The sequence below is a fragment of the Macaca fascicularis genome, chromosome 15, assembly GCF_037993035.2.
Source record: "Macaca fascicularis isolate 582-1 chromosome 15, T2T-MFA8v1.1".
In the NCBI taxonomy this organism is placed as follows: Eukaryota; Metazoa; Chordata; class Mammalia; order Primates; family Cercopithecidae; genus Macaca; species Macaca fascicularis.
Genome location: NC_088389.1, coordinates 64,869,932 through 64,886,451, shown reverse-complemented (window position 1 = coordinate 64,886,451; position 16,520 = coordinate 64,869,932). Strand labels below are relative to the sequence as shown.

The following is a 16,520-nucleotide window of genomic DNA, read 5'->3' as shown; positions in this document are numbered from 1 at the left end:
CAGAAACTTGAGTCTCAAGCGTGTCATCTTCATAAGACAACAGCTCTGTCTCCAAAACACTTTCCCATATGTTTGCTTCCAGCCCTGAGAAGATGGGTGGGGCAGGATAATTAACCCCGATTTGCAGTTGGAGAAATGCAAGTCAAATCTGGGACTGGGAGCAAAGTTCTGGGAGCAGGAGTTAGTAGCAAAGGAAAGGTGGGAACAGAGGAGACACTTCCCAGAGAAAGGCCAAGCCTGGAAGAGGTGAGCAGGAGACAGGGGCCTGCTCCTGTTCACCCGCCACAAGCAAGCAGGGAAAGGCCCCTGCAGAACCTTGGCACCCAGATCCCCAGGATGATGGTAATAATGAGGACATTAGCTAACATGTATCAAATACTTCATATGTGCAATGTTCTGACGTAAGGGCTTCACATATATTATCTCATTTATTTCTCACAAAAAACCTATGCTATTATGACTCCTGTTTTATAAACAGGAAACTGGTTGATGGGCCCTGTTCTTTCCAGGCCATGTTTATTTATGTAAGGTAGTTGAACCCATAGCCACTGCCTTCTCCCCATAGTGGAGCTCCTGGAACCCAACCCAGGGAGGGTCTGGGTACCTCCACTGCCAAGCCAGTAAATTAAGGCAATGCTTTGACTGGCACTATTGCTCCAGGATGGTCAAGAAAGGAATGAGAAAGGAATGAGAGACAGAGATGGATGGAAGCAGGGAGAAAGGACCAATCATGGGATTCTGGGAAATGGGCTCCCAGAACTTGCTTCTGGGCCTCAGATGGGTGCTTGGGGGTGTCCTGCTCTGCTTACAGCCCTAACTCAACACCCTAGCAGGGTCCCAGAGCTCACGTTTTGGGATGTTTCAGGTCAAGTGGCAGAAGGATGACATGGACCAAAACCTTAACTTCTTCTCTGTGTCATCTGACGGCAGGATTGTGTCTTGGACTCTCGTGAAGGTGCCTGTTTCCCAGAGAGGGTCATGCTGGGATGATTGGGGAGGCGGGAAGCTAAATAGCAAAGGGCACCCCCCAGCCTTGCTCATCTAACCCAACCCATGTGCCCTCCCCCCACATCCCTCTGTCTGTGGCTACAGAGCGAGCTGGTTCACGTAGATGTCATCAAGCTGAAGGTGGAAGGCAGCACCACGGAAGTTCCTGAGGGGTTGCAGCTACACACAGTGGGTAGGAGCCCCAGTCCCCTCACCTCCAGGCCTGGCCAGGACATTCAGGCCCAGTGAGGGTCAGTGACAATGGTCCTTTCCCTGACTGAGTGCTCCCTCCCCAACCTGTGCCAGAGCCAACAGGAGGTAATAGGAAGGCCTGGCCCAGTCTGCTGAGCCCTTGGCTGTTTGTAGACCCTCCCTGTTTATGCAGTTCCCATCCCTGTGTTTGCAGACCCTGTTCCTGTTTATGCAGATCAGGTGCTGTTATGCAGATCCAGCCCTGTTTATGCAGATCAGGCCCCTGTTTACCCAGATCCTGTCCCTATTTACTCAATTCCTACCCTGTTTATGCAGACTATATCCCTGTTGGCACAGACCATGTCCCTGTTTGCAGACCCTGTCCCTGTTTACCCTGACCCTGACCCTGTTTAACTCAATCCCTGACTTGTTTACCCAGGCCCCCATTCCTGTCTGCAGAACCCCTGGCCGTTTGCAGAATCCTAACTGCCTGGGACAAGCAGGCCAGAGGGCTGGTTTCTGTTTGCCTGGCCTGGTCCCAGCCCTTACAGGGACCCAAGTTCAGTCTGTCCTGCGCCGAGTCCTGCACTGAGAGTGCCTGGGCTGAGTTCCTCTGCTGTGTAGGGGAGGCGCTGGGAGCCTCCCTCTTGGAATTGGGCTAAGCCTGCCCCTCCCTCTTCTCCCAAGGTTGTGGCACTGCCTTTGACTTCCACAAAGAGATTGACTACATGTTCCTAGTGGGCACAGAGGAGGGAAAAATCTACAAGGTGAGGCTGCCCTGTGCCAGCTCCGTAGAGGGCCACTTAGGCCTGAGCACCTGGGGAGCTTAGAGTTCTCAACAGATCCTATTTTGATGGATTTTAGTTCCCGTCAGTTCTAGAAGGACTCTAGAGGGAAGCGAATGTATTTCTTGACCTGCTTGGGTGACAAGAATAAGGCCTAAATGCAGGAAAGGGGATGGAAAATCTAGAGGGTGACTTTAGCCCAGCCCAGCATCTTTTCCTCCGGGCCCTCCTTCCCTTCCTGGGAGTTGAGGTAGAAGGGGGAATTCTAGTCAGAGGAGTTAGAACATTTTGGGAAAACTTCCTGGAGATTTGTACTTGAGCTGAGCTTTGAAGGCCAGAATTATCTCTGAATACTGGGTACATCCCAGCCAGCAGGATGGAACCTCATGGTCAGTTTCTACAAGGTCTCAGTGGTAGTAGATGAACGTCCTTCTGAACCTCCATCCATCCAGAAATAGCTCTGCTGCAAGCTTTTCTTAGGCTCAGAGACTCAGAATGTTAATTACAGGCAGCCTCTTGGGAGCCCCTGAGGCCTAGCCAGAGCTGGTCTGAATGCAAAAGAAGTCCCCACCCCCTCTTTACCCCTCCCACTGGCAGCCCAAGAGAGGCCAGAGTAACGAGAGACTACTCAGTCACGCTGTCTCCTGGAGGGAGGGAGAAAGGGGCACGCTGGTCAGGGCAAAAAACTGAATAGGATATCTGGAGATCCAAGTCAGCTTCTGGCTCTGCACCTGCTCTTGCCTGGACAAGGTGGGATGTTATCACTGTTGCAAGGATGATGTCTGGGCTGCAGGTGGACCCAGGGCTCTCTCTGTCCACAGGCCTTGGCCTGGATGAATGCCAGACCACACCTCACCCAGGGCCTGAGACCTGCTCTGCCCTCTCTTAAGGAGAGAAGGCTTTTTCTGTCTGGCCTGGAATCCTCTGGGGGCAGGGCACTACAGCCCTTTCCTTCATCCTGCAGGAAGGCTCCCCTGCCCATCCTGAACCCCCAGATCCTCAAGCCCTTCCTTTCCCCCAGGGTGTGCTGAGGGTGGGAAGGGCAGCCAGGAGCTTGGCCCCAGTTCAGCTGGGATGCGATGTGGTGTAAGGACAGGAGAGGAGTCTAAGGCGCTGATCCTCCAGGCCCCCAGGGAAGTGGTGGCTGCTGACCTTTCTCTCACTTCTGACCCCCGTTCCCTCCCACACCAGTGCTCTAAATCCTACTCCAGCCAATTCCTCGACACCTATGATGCCCACAACATGGCAGTGGACGCTGTGTCCTGGAACCCATACCACACCAAGGTCTTCATGTCCTGCAGCTCCGACTGGACAGTGAAGATCTGGGACCACACCATCAAGTGAGGGGCCTGTTCCTGGCCCTGTCCTGGGCCCTCCCCTGGGCTATGGCACTGTGAGCCCTCTGTGCCATGGGCTTTCCACCCTCCACCTCTGCAGGACCCCGATGTTCATCTATGACCTGAACTCAGCCGTGGGTGATGTGGCCTGGGCACCATACTCTTCTACTGTGTTCGCAGCAGTCACCACAGATGGGAAGGTGAGTGCCAGTGTCCTGACCTCACTGAGTCCCTACTGGAGATCAGGTGTGGTAGCTCAGGGGCTTCCTGATGGACAACCCACCCCATGCCTAGGTCAGGAAGGAGAAGGTGGGACATAAGGACTGTGTATTCTCAAGGGGCAAGCGATCCAGGGTACAGCTGAAAGAGGAATCATTCATCCCATGAGGCCTCAGGGAGGGAACGGGGCTGTTCACCTTGGAGGAGAAAGCACTCTGGGGGATGAGATGCCATCAAGCAGTTATTTCCTCTGCTCTATGGTGGGGAGCTACAGGGTAGCAGGACCCGGCTCCATCTAAGGAAAAATGTATGAGCCAGAGTTGATCAGTGACTGAAGAGTGTCTATAAGGTAGTGAAGTCTCCATCCCTGGAAGTGTGCAAGCTGATTCTGAGGGAACTTCAGTGGGGTGGAATGGGAGGGGGCTATTCAACACTGAGAATTGGTGAGAGCTCAGAAACAAACATCTTGTGAGCATATTCTTGGATGCAAACCCATTTTCCCTATGGGCTTTGATATAAACTAAGAAGCACTGGCTGCCCCAAGGAAATAATGCAGCGACGAAGGCACCATCCTCAAGTCCATCAGTCATCTCTTCCTGGAACAGATGACTACTAAGGGCCAACGATGGTGCCCAGCTCCAGGCTGGACTTAGATACCTGCTCTTGTGGGGCTTCTGTTCTAGTGAAGGGAAAGATACAAAGAGCAACAACAAAATTCCCAGTGTTAAGTGCTAGGCAGAGAATTATTAATAAAAGACTGTAATACGTAAACATAAATGTTCATGGCAGCATTACTCATAACATTAAGAGTGGCAACAGCCCAGTGTCCATCAACTGCTGAATGGATAAACAAAATATAGTCTCTCCTTGGGGATTATGTCAGCAAGGACAAAGAATGACGTGCTGATACATGCTACAACATAGAGGAACCTTGACAACATGCTTAGTGTAAAAAGCCAGTCACAAAAGATCACATACTGTATAATTCCATTTATATAATACATCCAAAACAGGCAAATGTGTAGAGATGGAAAGTCAATTTGTGTGGCCTAGGGTGGTGAAAATGTTCTAAAATCGGTTGTAGCGAAGGTTGCATAACTGTGAATATACTAACACCAAGAATTTTATACTTTACACGAGTGAATTTTATAGTTATGTGAATTATATCTCAATAAAGTTGCTATATTAACAGAAGAAAGATAGGTTCATAGAGACCAGGCAACGAAAAAGAAAGAGATAAAAGAAAAGGACTGGGTGGTCTCTTGGATACAGCGGTCAGGAAAGGCTTCTTTGAAGAGGGGACACTCCCGCTGAGAGTTCACTAGCAAGAAGGAGGCAGCCATGTGGAGATAGGGCAGGGGAGCAGCCCATGGTGAGGGAGCAGCTGGGGCAGACGCCCTGAGGTGGGAACCAGCTTGGGGTTTAAGGAACAGGAAGGCAAGTGTGGCTAGGGTATAGCAAGGGGCGAGAACATGAGGTGAGAGTGGGGAGGTGGGCTAGAATGAGGGATCTGGATTTTATTTATAGTGCCAAGGGAGACTGTGGGAGGATTTTAAGTGTTTTAAAGGTAAGCCTGCCGCTGTATGGAGGATGGATTGTAGCAAGGCAAGAGTGGAAGTGGGGAGACCAGTTAAGAGGCTACCACAGTTGTCCAGGCGAGAGTTGGTAGCTGTTTGGTCTAAGGGTGTGGTGAAGGTAGCATCCAACATTGATTGAGCACTGGTATGTCAAGCACTGCCTTTGCACTTTACATATATTAACTGGTGTAAGCCCTGGCTCTGCCACTTACTAGCAAGTTAGCCTCTAACTCCTCTGTTATAAAATGAAGATAGTGACAGAACTACCTTGTAGAGTGGTTGTGAGGAGCATAATGAGATGATGCAACCGTGTGATGTGCTTGCCCAGAGTCCAGTACATAGTAAGTGTTCAACAAATGGTAGCTGCTATTTTCTTTTCTTTTTTCTTTCTTTTTTTTTTTTTTTTTTTTTTTTTTTTGAGACAGAGTCTTGCTCTGTCACCCAGGCTGGAGTGCAGTGGCCGGATCTCAGCTCACTGCAAGCTCCGCCTCCCGGGTTTACGCCGTTCTCCTGCCTCAGCCTCCCGAGTAGCTGGGACTACAGGCGCCCGCCACCTCGCCCGGCTAGTTTTTTTGTATTTTTTTTAGTAGAGACGGGGTTTCACCGTGTTAGCTGGGATCGTCTCTCAATCTCCTGGCCTCGTGATCCGCCCGTCTCGGCCTCCCAAAGTGCTGGGATTACAGGCTTGAGCCACCGCGCCCGGCCTCTTTCTTTTTTTTGAGACAAGATCTCACTGTTGCCCAGGCTGGAGTACAGTGGCTCCATCTTGGCTCACTGTAACCTCTGCCTCCCAGGTTCAAGTGATTCTCCCATCTCAGCCTAGTAGCTGGAACTACAGGCATGGGCCACCATGCTCAGCTAATTTTTTGTATTTCTGATAGAGACAGGGTTTCACCATGTTGGCCAGCCTGGTCTCGAACTCCTGACCTCAGGTGATCCACCCACCTTGGCCTCCCAAAGTGCTGGGATTACAGGCATCAGTGAGCCACCACTCCCAGCCTGTAGCTGCTATTATTGTTAATTCTCCATAGATTTAAAATTTCTCCTAAACTTTTTTATTCTCACTCTTTCAACCATAGGAAAAACAGACAGAGACACAGAATTCCCCCTCCCTCCACCTCCAGCTCCAGTGTGCTGTAGCCATTAGCCTTCTACAGTCTTTCCCCAGAAAGTCCAGGGACTGATTCCTCTGAGGTGGAAGACAGGCCTCTTACCCCTGAGTGTGCTGACACTGACCTCTTCACAGGCCCACGTGTTTGACTTGGCCATCAACAAGTATGAGGCCATCTGCAACCAGCCTGTGGCGGCCAAAAAGAAGAACAAGATCACCCACGTGCAGTTCAATCCCATCCACCCCATCATCATTGTGGGCGATGACCGTGGGCACATCATCTGCCTCAAGCTCTCACCCAATTTGCGCAAGATGCCAAAGGTACAGGCTCTGGGACTTTGGGCTGCTGCAAGAGATAAAGTCTCCAGGAGGGTGGGGATGACAGAAGGGAGGAGCCGGGGTGACCCCCCAGTTTCTGGCTTGGGAGACTCAGGGTAAGGATGGTGTCATTGCCTGAATGAGGCTCACAGTAGAAGCAGGAGGTTTGTGAGAAAATAGCAGTTTGACATGCTGCATTTGAGTTACCTGTGGGGCCCCAGGTGACTCTCCCAGGTGGAGACATCCAGTGAGCAGGTGGATCTGAAGCCTGTGGAGGCAAATGTGGAGGTATCATTGATTTCTTCCCAGTGGAAATGCTGTGGGTAGGACAGGTCACCCAGGCAGGGGGCTTGGGGCTGAGCCACTGCCTCATTGGCTGGGCTTTCACAGGGCTTCAACCCCAGTGGTCCCTGAGCTGGGAGCTGTGGGTCTACACAGAAAGGAAGGAAATGAGCTGTGAGGAGGGTAGCTAGGTCAGCAGCTATGCAGCCCTCCTTCTGAGCTCTGGTTCCTGTTTCTAGGGTCTCCAGTGATGAGGAGACCCTGCCCAGAGCCTAAGGACCCCAAATACAGGTCTGGAGCCCAGAGCGATGACCTTAAAGTCTAGATCTGAGTCCAGATCCAGACTTATGAACCTGGGCTTTGCAGCCCAGGCCTTAGAATCCTGAGCCCAAGAACCCAGAGCTGGGGCTGGGCGCGGTGGCTCACGCCTGTAATCCCAGCACTTTGGGAGGCCAAGGCAGGTGGATCACGAAGTCAGGAGATCAAGACCATCCTGGCGAACACGGTGAAACCCCGTCTCTACTAAAATTACAAAAAATTGACCAGGCGTGATGGCGGGCGCCTGTAGTCCCAGCTACTCGGGAGGCTGAGGCAGGAGAACGGCGTGAACCTGGGAGGCGGAGCTTGCATTGAGCTGAGATCGCGCCACTGCACTCCAGCCTGCCTGGGCGACAGAGCGAGACTCCGAGACTCCGTCTCAAAAAACAAACAAACAAAAGAACCCAGAGCTCGGTCCTGCCCATTTGTGTGCTAAGAGTAGAGATGGCTCTTTGCTTTTTGCCAGGTTCTGGGCCAGGATCAGGACTGGGCCAGCTTGCCCTGATGACCATCCCTCCTGGCAATTTGAGGCATTTACTGAAGTTTGAGGCAGTGGCCTGTGTCTTTCGACTACTGACTTCCCTGCACTGTGCTCCTACCAAGGAAGGGACTGCTGCACCATCCCTCTGGTGCTGGCTTGGTCTGTTCCCCACCATGGCCAGGGAGGCAAGGGCTGGGAGTGTAGCCGGCCCTGTAATTGTAGCCAGCTGAGGGAGGGGGCGGACTTGGCTATAAATACTCAGAAGGCTGCTAAGCGCCTGCAGCTGTGGCCCAGAGGCTGCGGTGGGCTTGAGGGGAGGGAGGGAGTCAGGCGTGGTCTGAATCTCTTTGCTGAGCCCAGCTAGTTGGCCTCAAGGAAGAGGAAGGAGGCAGCATAATTTGTGGAATAGATAAAATGTGTTCTTAATTTTCTGAGGAGAGAGACCCAGGTTGAAGCTGGCAGAGTTGGACAACCCTCCAGGAGGGATGATGGTGGTTCTTAGGTGGAGGAGTACAGCCATGACACCATGTGGGTGGTAGACATGGGTGGGAGCCTGCCCTGCCCACTCTGATCAGGGAGGTAAGGATCTCCCACAGTTTCAGTTCCCCTCAGAGAAGGGTCAGTCATGGCTAGGAGAGCTGGATTCTGTGTATCTGGGGGCCTATGTCTCTGAGGACCTGAGCAGGGATGGGTGGGGGTTGGTGGGTACTTGAATGGATTAGAAGTTCCCGTGAAATTGCCATCTGACCCTATCAGTCAAGTGATTCATGCAAAATGAAATCCTCTGGGTATCCCTACTGCCCTTCCTCTGTGAGCTGCAGACTCCCTGCCCTTTCCAAAGGGCTTCCCCACAAAGGTCTGGACCTCCCTGCCCAGGGAGTTCCCATGATGGGTGTCAAGAGCCCAAAGTGTCCAAGGCCAAAGACTGTCTTCAGTTTCGATGGGAAACTGAAGTTCAGAAAGGCAAAGGCCTTGCCCAAAGTCATATAGGGAGTTAATGACAGAGCTGCAACTAAAACCAGGTCCCCTAACTCCCGGGGGATGGGGTGAAGCCAAGAAGAGAACCCAAGTTTAATTTAGGAAGGAGAGAGGAAAGAGAGAGAAAAAGAGCTTTTTGTCCTCTGCTTGGAGAGGGTAGAGGTGAGCTAGGTAGTGGCAAAAAGGCACTGAGCTGCAAGGGCATAGGGGAGAAAATTTGGGAGCAGGTACAGCATCACACCAGGGGGAAATCTGAGCTCCACATGGTGTCAGCAGCCAAAAGGGAGCCAGGGAGGGGCCTATTGGCCCTGCACTCACCCCTGCCCCATCCCCTTTACAGCCCTGGCCAGACCAAGGCAAGGCTGGGGTAGGTGTCAGTGAGCAGTGGGCACAGGTGGCTGAGAGGATGGGGGCCCAGAAGCAGAGCGAAGGCAGGAAATGGGGAAATGGCAATTGCCCAGCCTGCCCCAGCGTAGCCCTCACCCCCCAGCCTGGACAGTAGGGAGGGTGGGACTGGTGCTGATCTGCCAAGGAGTTCTTGGGACCTGTGCGTGGCACTCCACTGTCCAACTCATAATGGAAGAATTAGAGTGCTTTGCAGGCAGGGTGATGGGTCATAAACTCAGCATCTGGTCTTCTAAGGGACAGCCTCAGCCAACAACACCTGCAGTCACATGGACTATTCCCTCTGCCCTTATGGGTCTCTTGACACTCTTCCCAACCCTGGGTATGTCTGACACAGCAGGTCTCGCCCCAAATGGCACCCACTGCCGACCTGACCTGAAGGCATCAGGTGAGAGGACTAGGTGAGGGCCCCTGAGGCTCTGTCCACAGCCCCTCCCTCCCCAAACACATACCCATTAGCTCCTCGATAGGACTGGGCCAGGGACCTTCCCATGGTAAGGATGGTGCCAGCAGTCAGCCCCCCGCCTTCACAGAGCTGGATCTTCCTGACCTGGAAGGCCGTTCCCCTGAGGTTCAGGGAATGGATGCCTTTTCCCACTCCCACAAGCATCGAGACCCCATGTCCAAGCCAGAGCTGGACTCCTTTTTGCAGGCTGTCAGCTGAGCCCCTGTGTCACCTAACCTGAGTTGGGGAATGATCATGTCAGGGAGAGGGGAGGCAGGGATCCAAAATTCATTGGGCAGGGGAGGGGTAGGGCACAGCTGGACAGGCTGGGCAGAGGAGGTGGTGCTGGGATCCGGAGATGGGGGACCCACCATTCCTCCCCCATGCATACTTTCCCTCTCCCCAGGAAAAGAAGGGGCAGGAGGTGCAGAAGGGCCCAGCTGTGGAGATTGCGAAACTGGACAAACTGCTGAACCTGGTGAGGGAAGTGAAAATCAAGACCTGAGGGCCCAGCCTCACCCCCTGTCCCATCGCTTGAATCCAGTACTCCTAGGGCTTGACCCTGGTACCCAGTCCAGCCTAAGCACCCAGCATGTGACCCCACTCCTGATCAGGTCCCAGCATCTTCCCTTCTTATTCTGCTCCTTAAGGTCCCAGCACCTTACTCCAGGACTTGGTCTTCAGCCACCATTACCCCTCTAACTTTGCACAAATAAACTTGTCTAAAAACCCACCCCACAGCTTTAATTTTGCTACCACGGGGCCCTCAGGAAAAGAAAATCTCAGGGTAGAGCCATAGTTCCATTTTATTATCCAGCAAACAGTGGGAGGACCAGGGGAGGGGCCCAGCCTGGACACCCTCCTATTATTGCCATGGGTTCCAGTTTGCTTCCCCAACCTACAGGGCCTAGAGGTGCCCAGCCTAGGGAAAGAGTGGACCCAGCCCCTGACCCTTGGCCCTTGGAATGGAGCATAGTCCAGATGGCCCTGGCTCTAGCACCAACTCATAAGCCTCCACCCCAGGCCCATCTCCTTAGGGCCACTGAGCTCCTATTGGAGCCAGGCTTGCTAGACTCTAGGCCACTGGGTCCAGCTCCAAGCAGGCAGACTCTTGAGTTCTGGCCCCCAGGCTGGCTGAACTCTGGGATCCTAATTCCAGGCTCTAGGTGAGGTGGACTTAGGTCCTGGGCTCCAGGATAGGCCAGGGGCCTTCAGGGCTGCAGCAGGTAGCTGCCTTCATGGCTGGGCTTCTGGGGTGGTGGGGCCTTCTCAGGACAGGGGCCAGGGCTGGAGTTGGGACTTGATTCAGAGAGAGAGTCAACGTCAGCAGAGCGAGAATGGCAGGCCCAGCAGAGGATGACCCAGAGCAGCAGCAGCAAGAAGCCTACGAGACCGTTGCAGACGATGGCGATGAGGGCCCCCTGGGAGATGGCTGCCCCCATGACGGGCAGCACCCTCAGACCAGCACAGACAGTGGAGCTGCCTCGATGGCGAGGCCCATGCCGAGGCAGGAGTCTGGTATGGCCGGCCTTCCGAGGAGGCTGTGCTGTCTGCACGTTCAGTGATTGCTGGGCAGTGGAGATGTCTACCTGCAGTCCTGAGCCTGTTGGGGGTACAGAGTAAAGGAGAGGGTAGTGAGGAGGGAGAGTGGAGTGAGGCCTAGGAGGAGAGAGGTAGGGAAGACAGCCTCCCTCCCACATTTCTGGCCTCCCTGGTGAAAGACCTTGGGTCCCAACAGGCTTAAATACCCCACAGAGCCAGCACCCCCATCCGCAGGCCTGGTTCTGGGCACCTGAATGAGTGTGTAGCCAGCGTGGGGAAGCTGAAGTAGGCAGCCGTCATCTCATTCTCCTTAGACCTGGTGGGCATGCCCTGGCCCTACCCACCAAGCTTGCAGTCCTCAAAAGCCCTCTGTTGGTGGGTGGGATCCAGGCAGCCCCCCGCCCAAGAGGATGGGGGTTGTAAGCAGCTCTGGTGTGGCCTGGGCGCCTCCTCTCTCCCAGGACTCCAGCCAGCCCGACCAGGAGACCTCCAGAGGCGCCAGCTTGCACAGAGGGAACTTTGTGGAGGCCCTGGCAGGCATGTGCAGGCTCTGTGCCTCTATGTGGGGCTCTCTCTGGGTCAGGTGTGTGTGTCTGATGTCTCACTGTCCCTCCGTTGGATGTGTGCCTGTGCCTCTGCACACCCACCTCTGTGTGTGTGTGGCTGCCTCTCCGTGTGTCCCCATCTCTGAGTGTGTCTCCTCTGTCTCGTTTCTCTACCAGTGTGTCTCTGTGTATCTCTACATCAGTCTCTGTGTCTCTCCGTCTCTCTCTTCCAGGCTGTATCCCCCACTGTTCCCATGGACGTATCCCTCTCCCCTTCTCCGTGGGGTCTTTTTGGTGGTTCCCGTGTCTCTGTCTTTGTGTTCGTCTCTCTCCGCGGCAGTGTGTCTCTGTCTCTTTATCTCCATCTTCGGGTCGCATGTTCTTGGCCCCCGTGCCTGTGGCAGGAGGCCCTTCTTACCTGAGTTGAGCCTGGTGCGCGCCCGCGGGAGGGTCCGGGGCAGCGGGATGCTCGGCGCCGACTAAGGCTCGGGAGCCTGCGGGCGGGGGGCGGCGGGAGGTGGGAGACCAGCAAAGGCGACGTCCGCTCCCCCGGCCCTCCCCCTCGGCCGCGCAGCCTCCGCCGGCCGCTCCCGCCGCGGCGCGACCGGGGCGGCCTCTGCCGCGGGCGGTCTGCGGCGAGCAGGCACCTCCTCCCCTTGGGGCCGCACCTCCTCCGCGGCCGCGGCTGCTCCCTCGCTCGGCAGCGCTCGGGCGGCGGCGGCGGGAGCTGCGCGGGGTTCGGCTGAGCTCGGCTGCGTTCGGCTGGGCTCGGCTGAGCTCGGCTACGTTCGGCTGGGCTCGGCCGCCAGCAAAAACAGCGAAGAGCCCCGCCTCTTTGAAGGCCGGCGGCCTGCGGCCGGGGGGCGGAGCCATCCCCGCGCCGCTGCCGCCACTCAATTGGCGGGCCGAGCCCCGGTTCCCGCACCATTGGTGGTGCGCTGGGGTGGAGACCAGCCCGCCTCTCGGGCTGGCGCCGGGCGGGAGGAGGGCCGAAGGAGTAGCTGGCCCTGGATCTTTCCCGGGAGAGGGGATGGGGTCGGGAGGGGGCGAGGCCTAACCTCTTGTAGGGATTTCTTGCACCTTCTACACCTAGAAGGGTTGTACACCCCACATCCGAGAAAGGCCAAGGCCTCTGCATTTCCACATCTGAGGAAACCATCTCTCTGTATCTGGGAGAGGTCTCTAAGCCCGTCATCGGAGGAAGGCCCCGCGTCCCTACACCTGGCAGGAGACTGAACCTCCTCACCTAGGGAACCGCCTATAGTGCAGTCTCGCACTTCCCTCTGCCACCTGGGTGTGGACTCTGCATTCCTACTTTAGAGGGCCCCAGGTTCCCTGGCCCTAAGAAGTGTGAAAATCTCTGGCAACACAGGTTCTTTGGACACATTTACTGGGTTCCTACCCAGTGTTGGTCGCAGGCTTGCTGCCAGGCTGTTGGGGAGCCTGGGACAGAAATGGAGTGTCCTGAGCGATGGTTACGCCCTGGCTGGAATAGGTGCAGGCATGGTGGAAGTGCTGCCTCGCCATCCTAAAAGTTCCCCTAAGAAGAAGATAGCTTGGACAGGAGCAGTGAGGTAGACCTTGTCCTCCCCGACCTTCACAGGCCAGTGATTGTCATCTATTCTGATCCCGGCCTTCTTCTCATCCCGCTTTACATGCTCTCCTTGGAGGATCACATCCCTGAAGCTATATCATGAAGTCTCCCAGTGCTCCCAAGTCTAGCCTTAACTTCTCTCTGGAATCCTAGACTCATTTACCTAAGTGCCTACAGTAATGGGAACGGTATTGATTCCTGGTTCACTTACTAACTTTGTGATCTTGAGCAAGTTAATCTCTCTTAGCCTCAGCTTCCTCATCTGTAAAATGGTTGTAATACTAGCTACCTCTCAGGGTTGTTATTCATTAACTTATGCCAGATCGACCACATCTCAGCAAATGCCAGCTGATACAACCCCCAGGACCATGTGACTAAGAGGCCCCTTCCCCCAATCCAGTGCCATGAAATTCACATAAGACCCCTATAAATCCAGAATGCTATCTTGAAAAGAAGGGAAGACTGAGTCATCCAAAGCTACCGAAGTACTTAGAGACTGTCTAAAATAAATTATTGGATCCTATAGAGTTTACCAGGGTGGATTACTTTTAGCTCCCCACCACTGCCCATTACCCAGCAGGGTGAGGGCATTGTGAGAAAGATCAGACTAGTTATAGGAAACAGAGGAGACTTAAATCATTGCACATCTGAGTGTAATGTGAGCGAATTTTGTGACCCAGCTGCAGGAGTTCAGATTTTATCCTGAAAACAGTGGGGAGCCACTGAAGAATTTTTGAGCAGAAGAGTAATGTGATCATATCCAGAAATTAGTAGGATGATTTGGGCTATGGTGTGGAATGGGGGCTTGAAAGCATTTGAGAGTGAAGGCAAGGATTAATGATGAGGGACTGAAATGATGGAGGGGAAAAGTTGTGGAGAGAAAAGGAGAGCATTGAGGATATTTGGGAGCTGCTGTTGGTGGGACTTAGAGACCTAGAGGATAGGAGAGGTAAGCAGGAAGGAAAAGTCTGGGATAACTCCCACGTTACTGACTAGGAATACTGTGATGCCATTTACCGAATACACAGGTTCAGGAGAGAGGTCCAGACTAAAGATAATATTTTGTGAGTTATCAGCAAAAGAGTGGTAGTTAAATGAGAAAAATAGATGAGCTCACCCAGGGAGAGTGAGAATTAGTTTAAGCAAAAAGATAAATTTATAATCAGATACTGAAACCTAAGGGCAAGGATGACTCAGGAACAACTGAAACTGAGAGATCAAAAGTCACCCAGAAGAGTTCTCTCTCCACCTCTCAACGCTGTTACTTTCTGCCTGCCTCCATTTCCCTCCCCTGCCCCAAGTCCCTGTCCTCCCCATCCCCAGACTGACTTCCAATGTTCTTGTAGTCCACATGGTAAAAAACAGGACTTCAGACAATTCTAAAATTTTAAAGTTTGTTGTGTAGGCATCCAAAGAGACTGGCTGCTGCTGCTGCTCCTGCCAGCTCCTCCTCGTCCCCTCCCTCTCTCCCTTCCTTCCTTCTTCTTCTTTTTTTTTTTGTTTGCAAATTTTTCAGGAAATATTTTGATTCAACTTAGATGCTTACCTCTGGACTAATCAATGGTAGTCAAGGGATGAAGATCAAAGATCAAATTGATTAACATGATAACCCTATGGGTAGTGAGGAGGTGGAGGTGGTGGTTTCCAGGGGAAGGAGCATCATAAAGAAGCAAAATGGCAGGTGTCCATACAGTCCACCCTTTGTTTGCCCAACACATACACATTATTTCCTATTACATGATTCCAAAAAGGCCCTCATCTACATAATCCAATCATCCTATGATACAAATGCCAATAAATTCGCCTCTTTACAATGGAGAACAATTCAGTGACACACCCAGCTGCTGCTTCTGGAGATCATAGCATAGGTTCACTGTTCTTCAGATATAGGTTCTCCAGGTAATGTCCCTTCATGCTCTAGTGAGGTCTCCATGAGGTAGGAAATGTGGCTTCTAATAATCCCACTACCTTTTAACTTCCTTTGAACTATCTTTAAACTACTCCCCCTATGAAAAAGTCCTGATATGTAGAGATAGAAGAAATAGAGAATAAAATGGGGTGAAAAGGAAGCACTGTGCATTGGTCACTAATCCAGAACATCATCTACTATAGATTTTTTTGGCCATGAATAATAATGAAATGATGGGATTAGCAAATCTCATGGCATCTGTTGACTTGCTCCTTTGGCTGTGGAGTTCCTCGGTCAGCCAATCTGGCTGCCTTAGTTTTTGCCCACAAGGTAGAGATCCCTTATCCAGTGTTTTGAGAAGGCCATTATGGAGGATTTCTCTGTGCAGCACTGTACTGATTAGCACTACACCTTCTGGTGGTGTTTTACAGATTATCCTGGGATTGAACAATCACAGAGCTCTACACTTAGGAGGATTGGATAAGGGCTTTTCCCTCAACAGGTTATGCAATTCTTTTAAAACCATAATCAGCTGTCTATCAATTTCATTTGGAGATATTCCATTTGCTAGTAACATGTTGGATTGGTTCTAAGGTGCACTTTTTTTTTCCAGTTTAAACAACTATGTAATCAGAATGTGTCTTACAATTAATAGCATGTAATCATTTTTTAGCCTCTTTCTTTTTTTTTCTTTTTTATTTTATTTATTTATTTTTTTGAGACAGAATCTCGCTCTGTTGCCCAGGCTGGAGTGCAGTGGCACAGTCTCGGCTCATCACAACCTCTGCCTCCCGTGTTCAAGCGATTCTCCTGCCTCAGCCTCCCAAGTAGCTGGGACTACAGGCGTGCGCCACCATGCCCGGCTAATTTTTGTATTTTTTAGTAAAGGCAGGGTTTCACCATGCTAGCCAGGCTAGTTTGGAATTCCTGATCCACCTGCCTCAGCCTCCACAGTGCTGGTATTAAAGGCAAGACCCACTGCACTGGGCCCTCTTTTTTCTTAGTCGTTTATACAATAACTTGCCTCTTATAATCAATGGAATCTGAGATTATTAAATATAGTAATTTTATCAGTCAGGGTTCTTTTTCACAAATAATAGAATCCATTCTGGATAAAGCAGAAAAATGATTTGTTAGAAAAGATTATTTAGCTCAAAACTGTTAGGAGGGCTGGGGAAATGGACTTGAGGCTAAGATCCTAGGAACAACACCCAAATCATACCACACACCTGATGGGGAAACCACAGCCATTGCCACTCCGAATACTAAGTACCAAGAGTTCAATTTGACTGCCAATTTTACAATCTCTATGGCCCTTCTGTGTCAGGAACTCAATATTGCAACTACTGGGAAACCACTGCTGTTGCCGCTACCACCCCCAAAAGCTGGACACTTGTGTTACTACTGGCAACAGCAGAAATCGAAGCCCTGTGTCTAACCTGCTTCCTACCTATATCAATCAGGATTAGCTAGGTAACACCGTAGTTACAAACAA

General features: G+C 52.3%; 2 protein-coding genes across 13 annotated transcripts in view; one reads left to right on the top strand and one right to left on the bottom strand.

Annotated features, from left to right (window-relative positions):
• Positions 1–16,520, top strand: part of DNAI1 (dynein axonemal intermediate chain 1) — a 98,982-nt gene that overhangs the window by 56,163 nt on the left and 26,299 nt on the right. For 6 of the 11 annotated variants that reach the window (XM_074017265.1, XM_005581466.4, XM_074017266.1 and 3 more), the window contains 7 exons: positions 866–955; positions 1,093–1,180; positions 1,867–1,946; positions 3,156–3,304; positions 3,402–3,501; positions 6,344–6,529; positions 9,842–10,168. In XM_074017265.1, the coding sequence (XP_073873366.1) occupies positions 866–955; positions 1,093–1,180; positions 1,867–1,946; positions 3,156–3,304; positions 3,402–3,501; positions 6,344–6,529; positions 9,842–9,940 (792 nt within the window). In that variant the 3' untranslated portion in view covers positions 9,941–10,168. Of the gene's footprint in view, positions 1–865; positions 956–1,092; positions 1,181–1,866; positions 1,947–3,155; positions 3,305–3,401; positions 3,502–6,343; positions 6,530–9,841; positions 10,169–16,520 lie in introns of those variants that run through there. The other 5 variants (XM_074017264.1, XM_045373383.2, XM_045373382.3 and 2 more) reach the window with 4 other exon arrangements.
• On the bottom strand, positions 10,224–13,946 carry ENHO (energy homeostasis associated). 2 transcript variants are annotated; one of them, XM_074017289.1, is made up of 2 exons: positions 11,941–13,946; positions 10,224–11,038 (listed from the first exon to the last, which is right to left on the bottom strand). In XM_074017289.1, the coding sequence occupies exons 1-2, from the start codon at positions 12,715–12,717 to the stop codon at positions 11,021–11,023; spliced, it is 795 nt and encodes a 264-aa protein (XP_073873390.1). In that variant the 5' UTR covers positions 12,718–13,946; the 3' UTR covers positions 10,224–11,020. The 2 variants fall into 2 exon arrangements, with proteins under 2 accessions (XP_073873390.1, XP_005581520.1); XM_005581463.4 differs by having other exon boundaries at positions 11,941–12,140.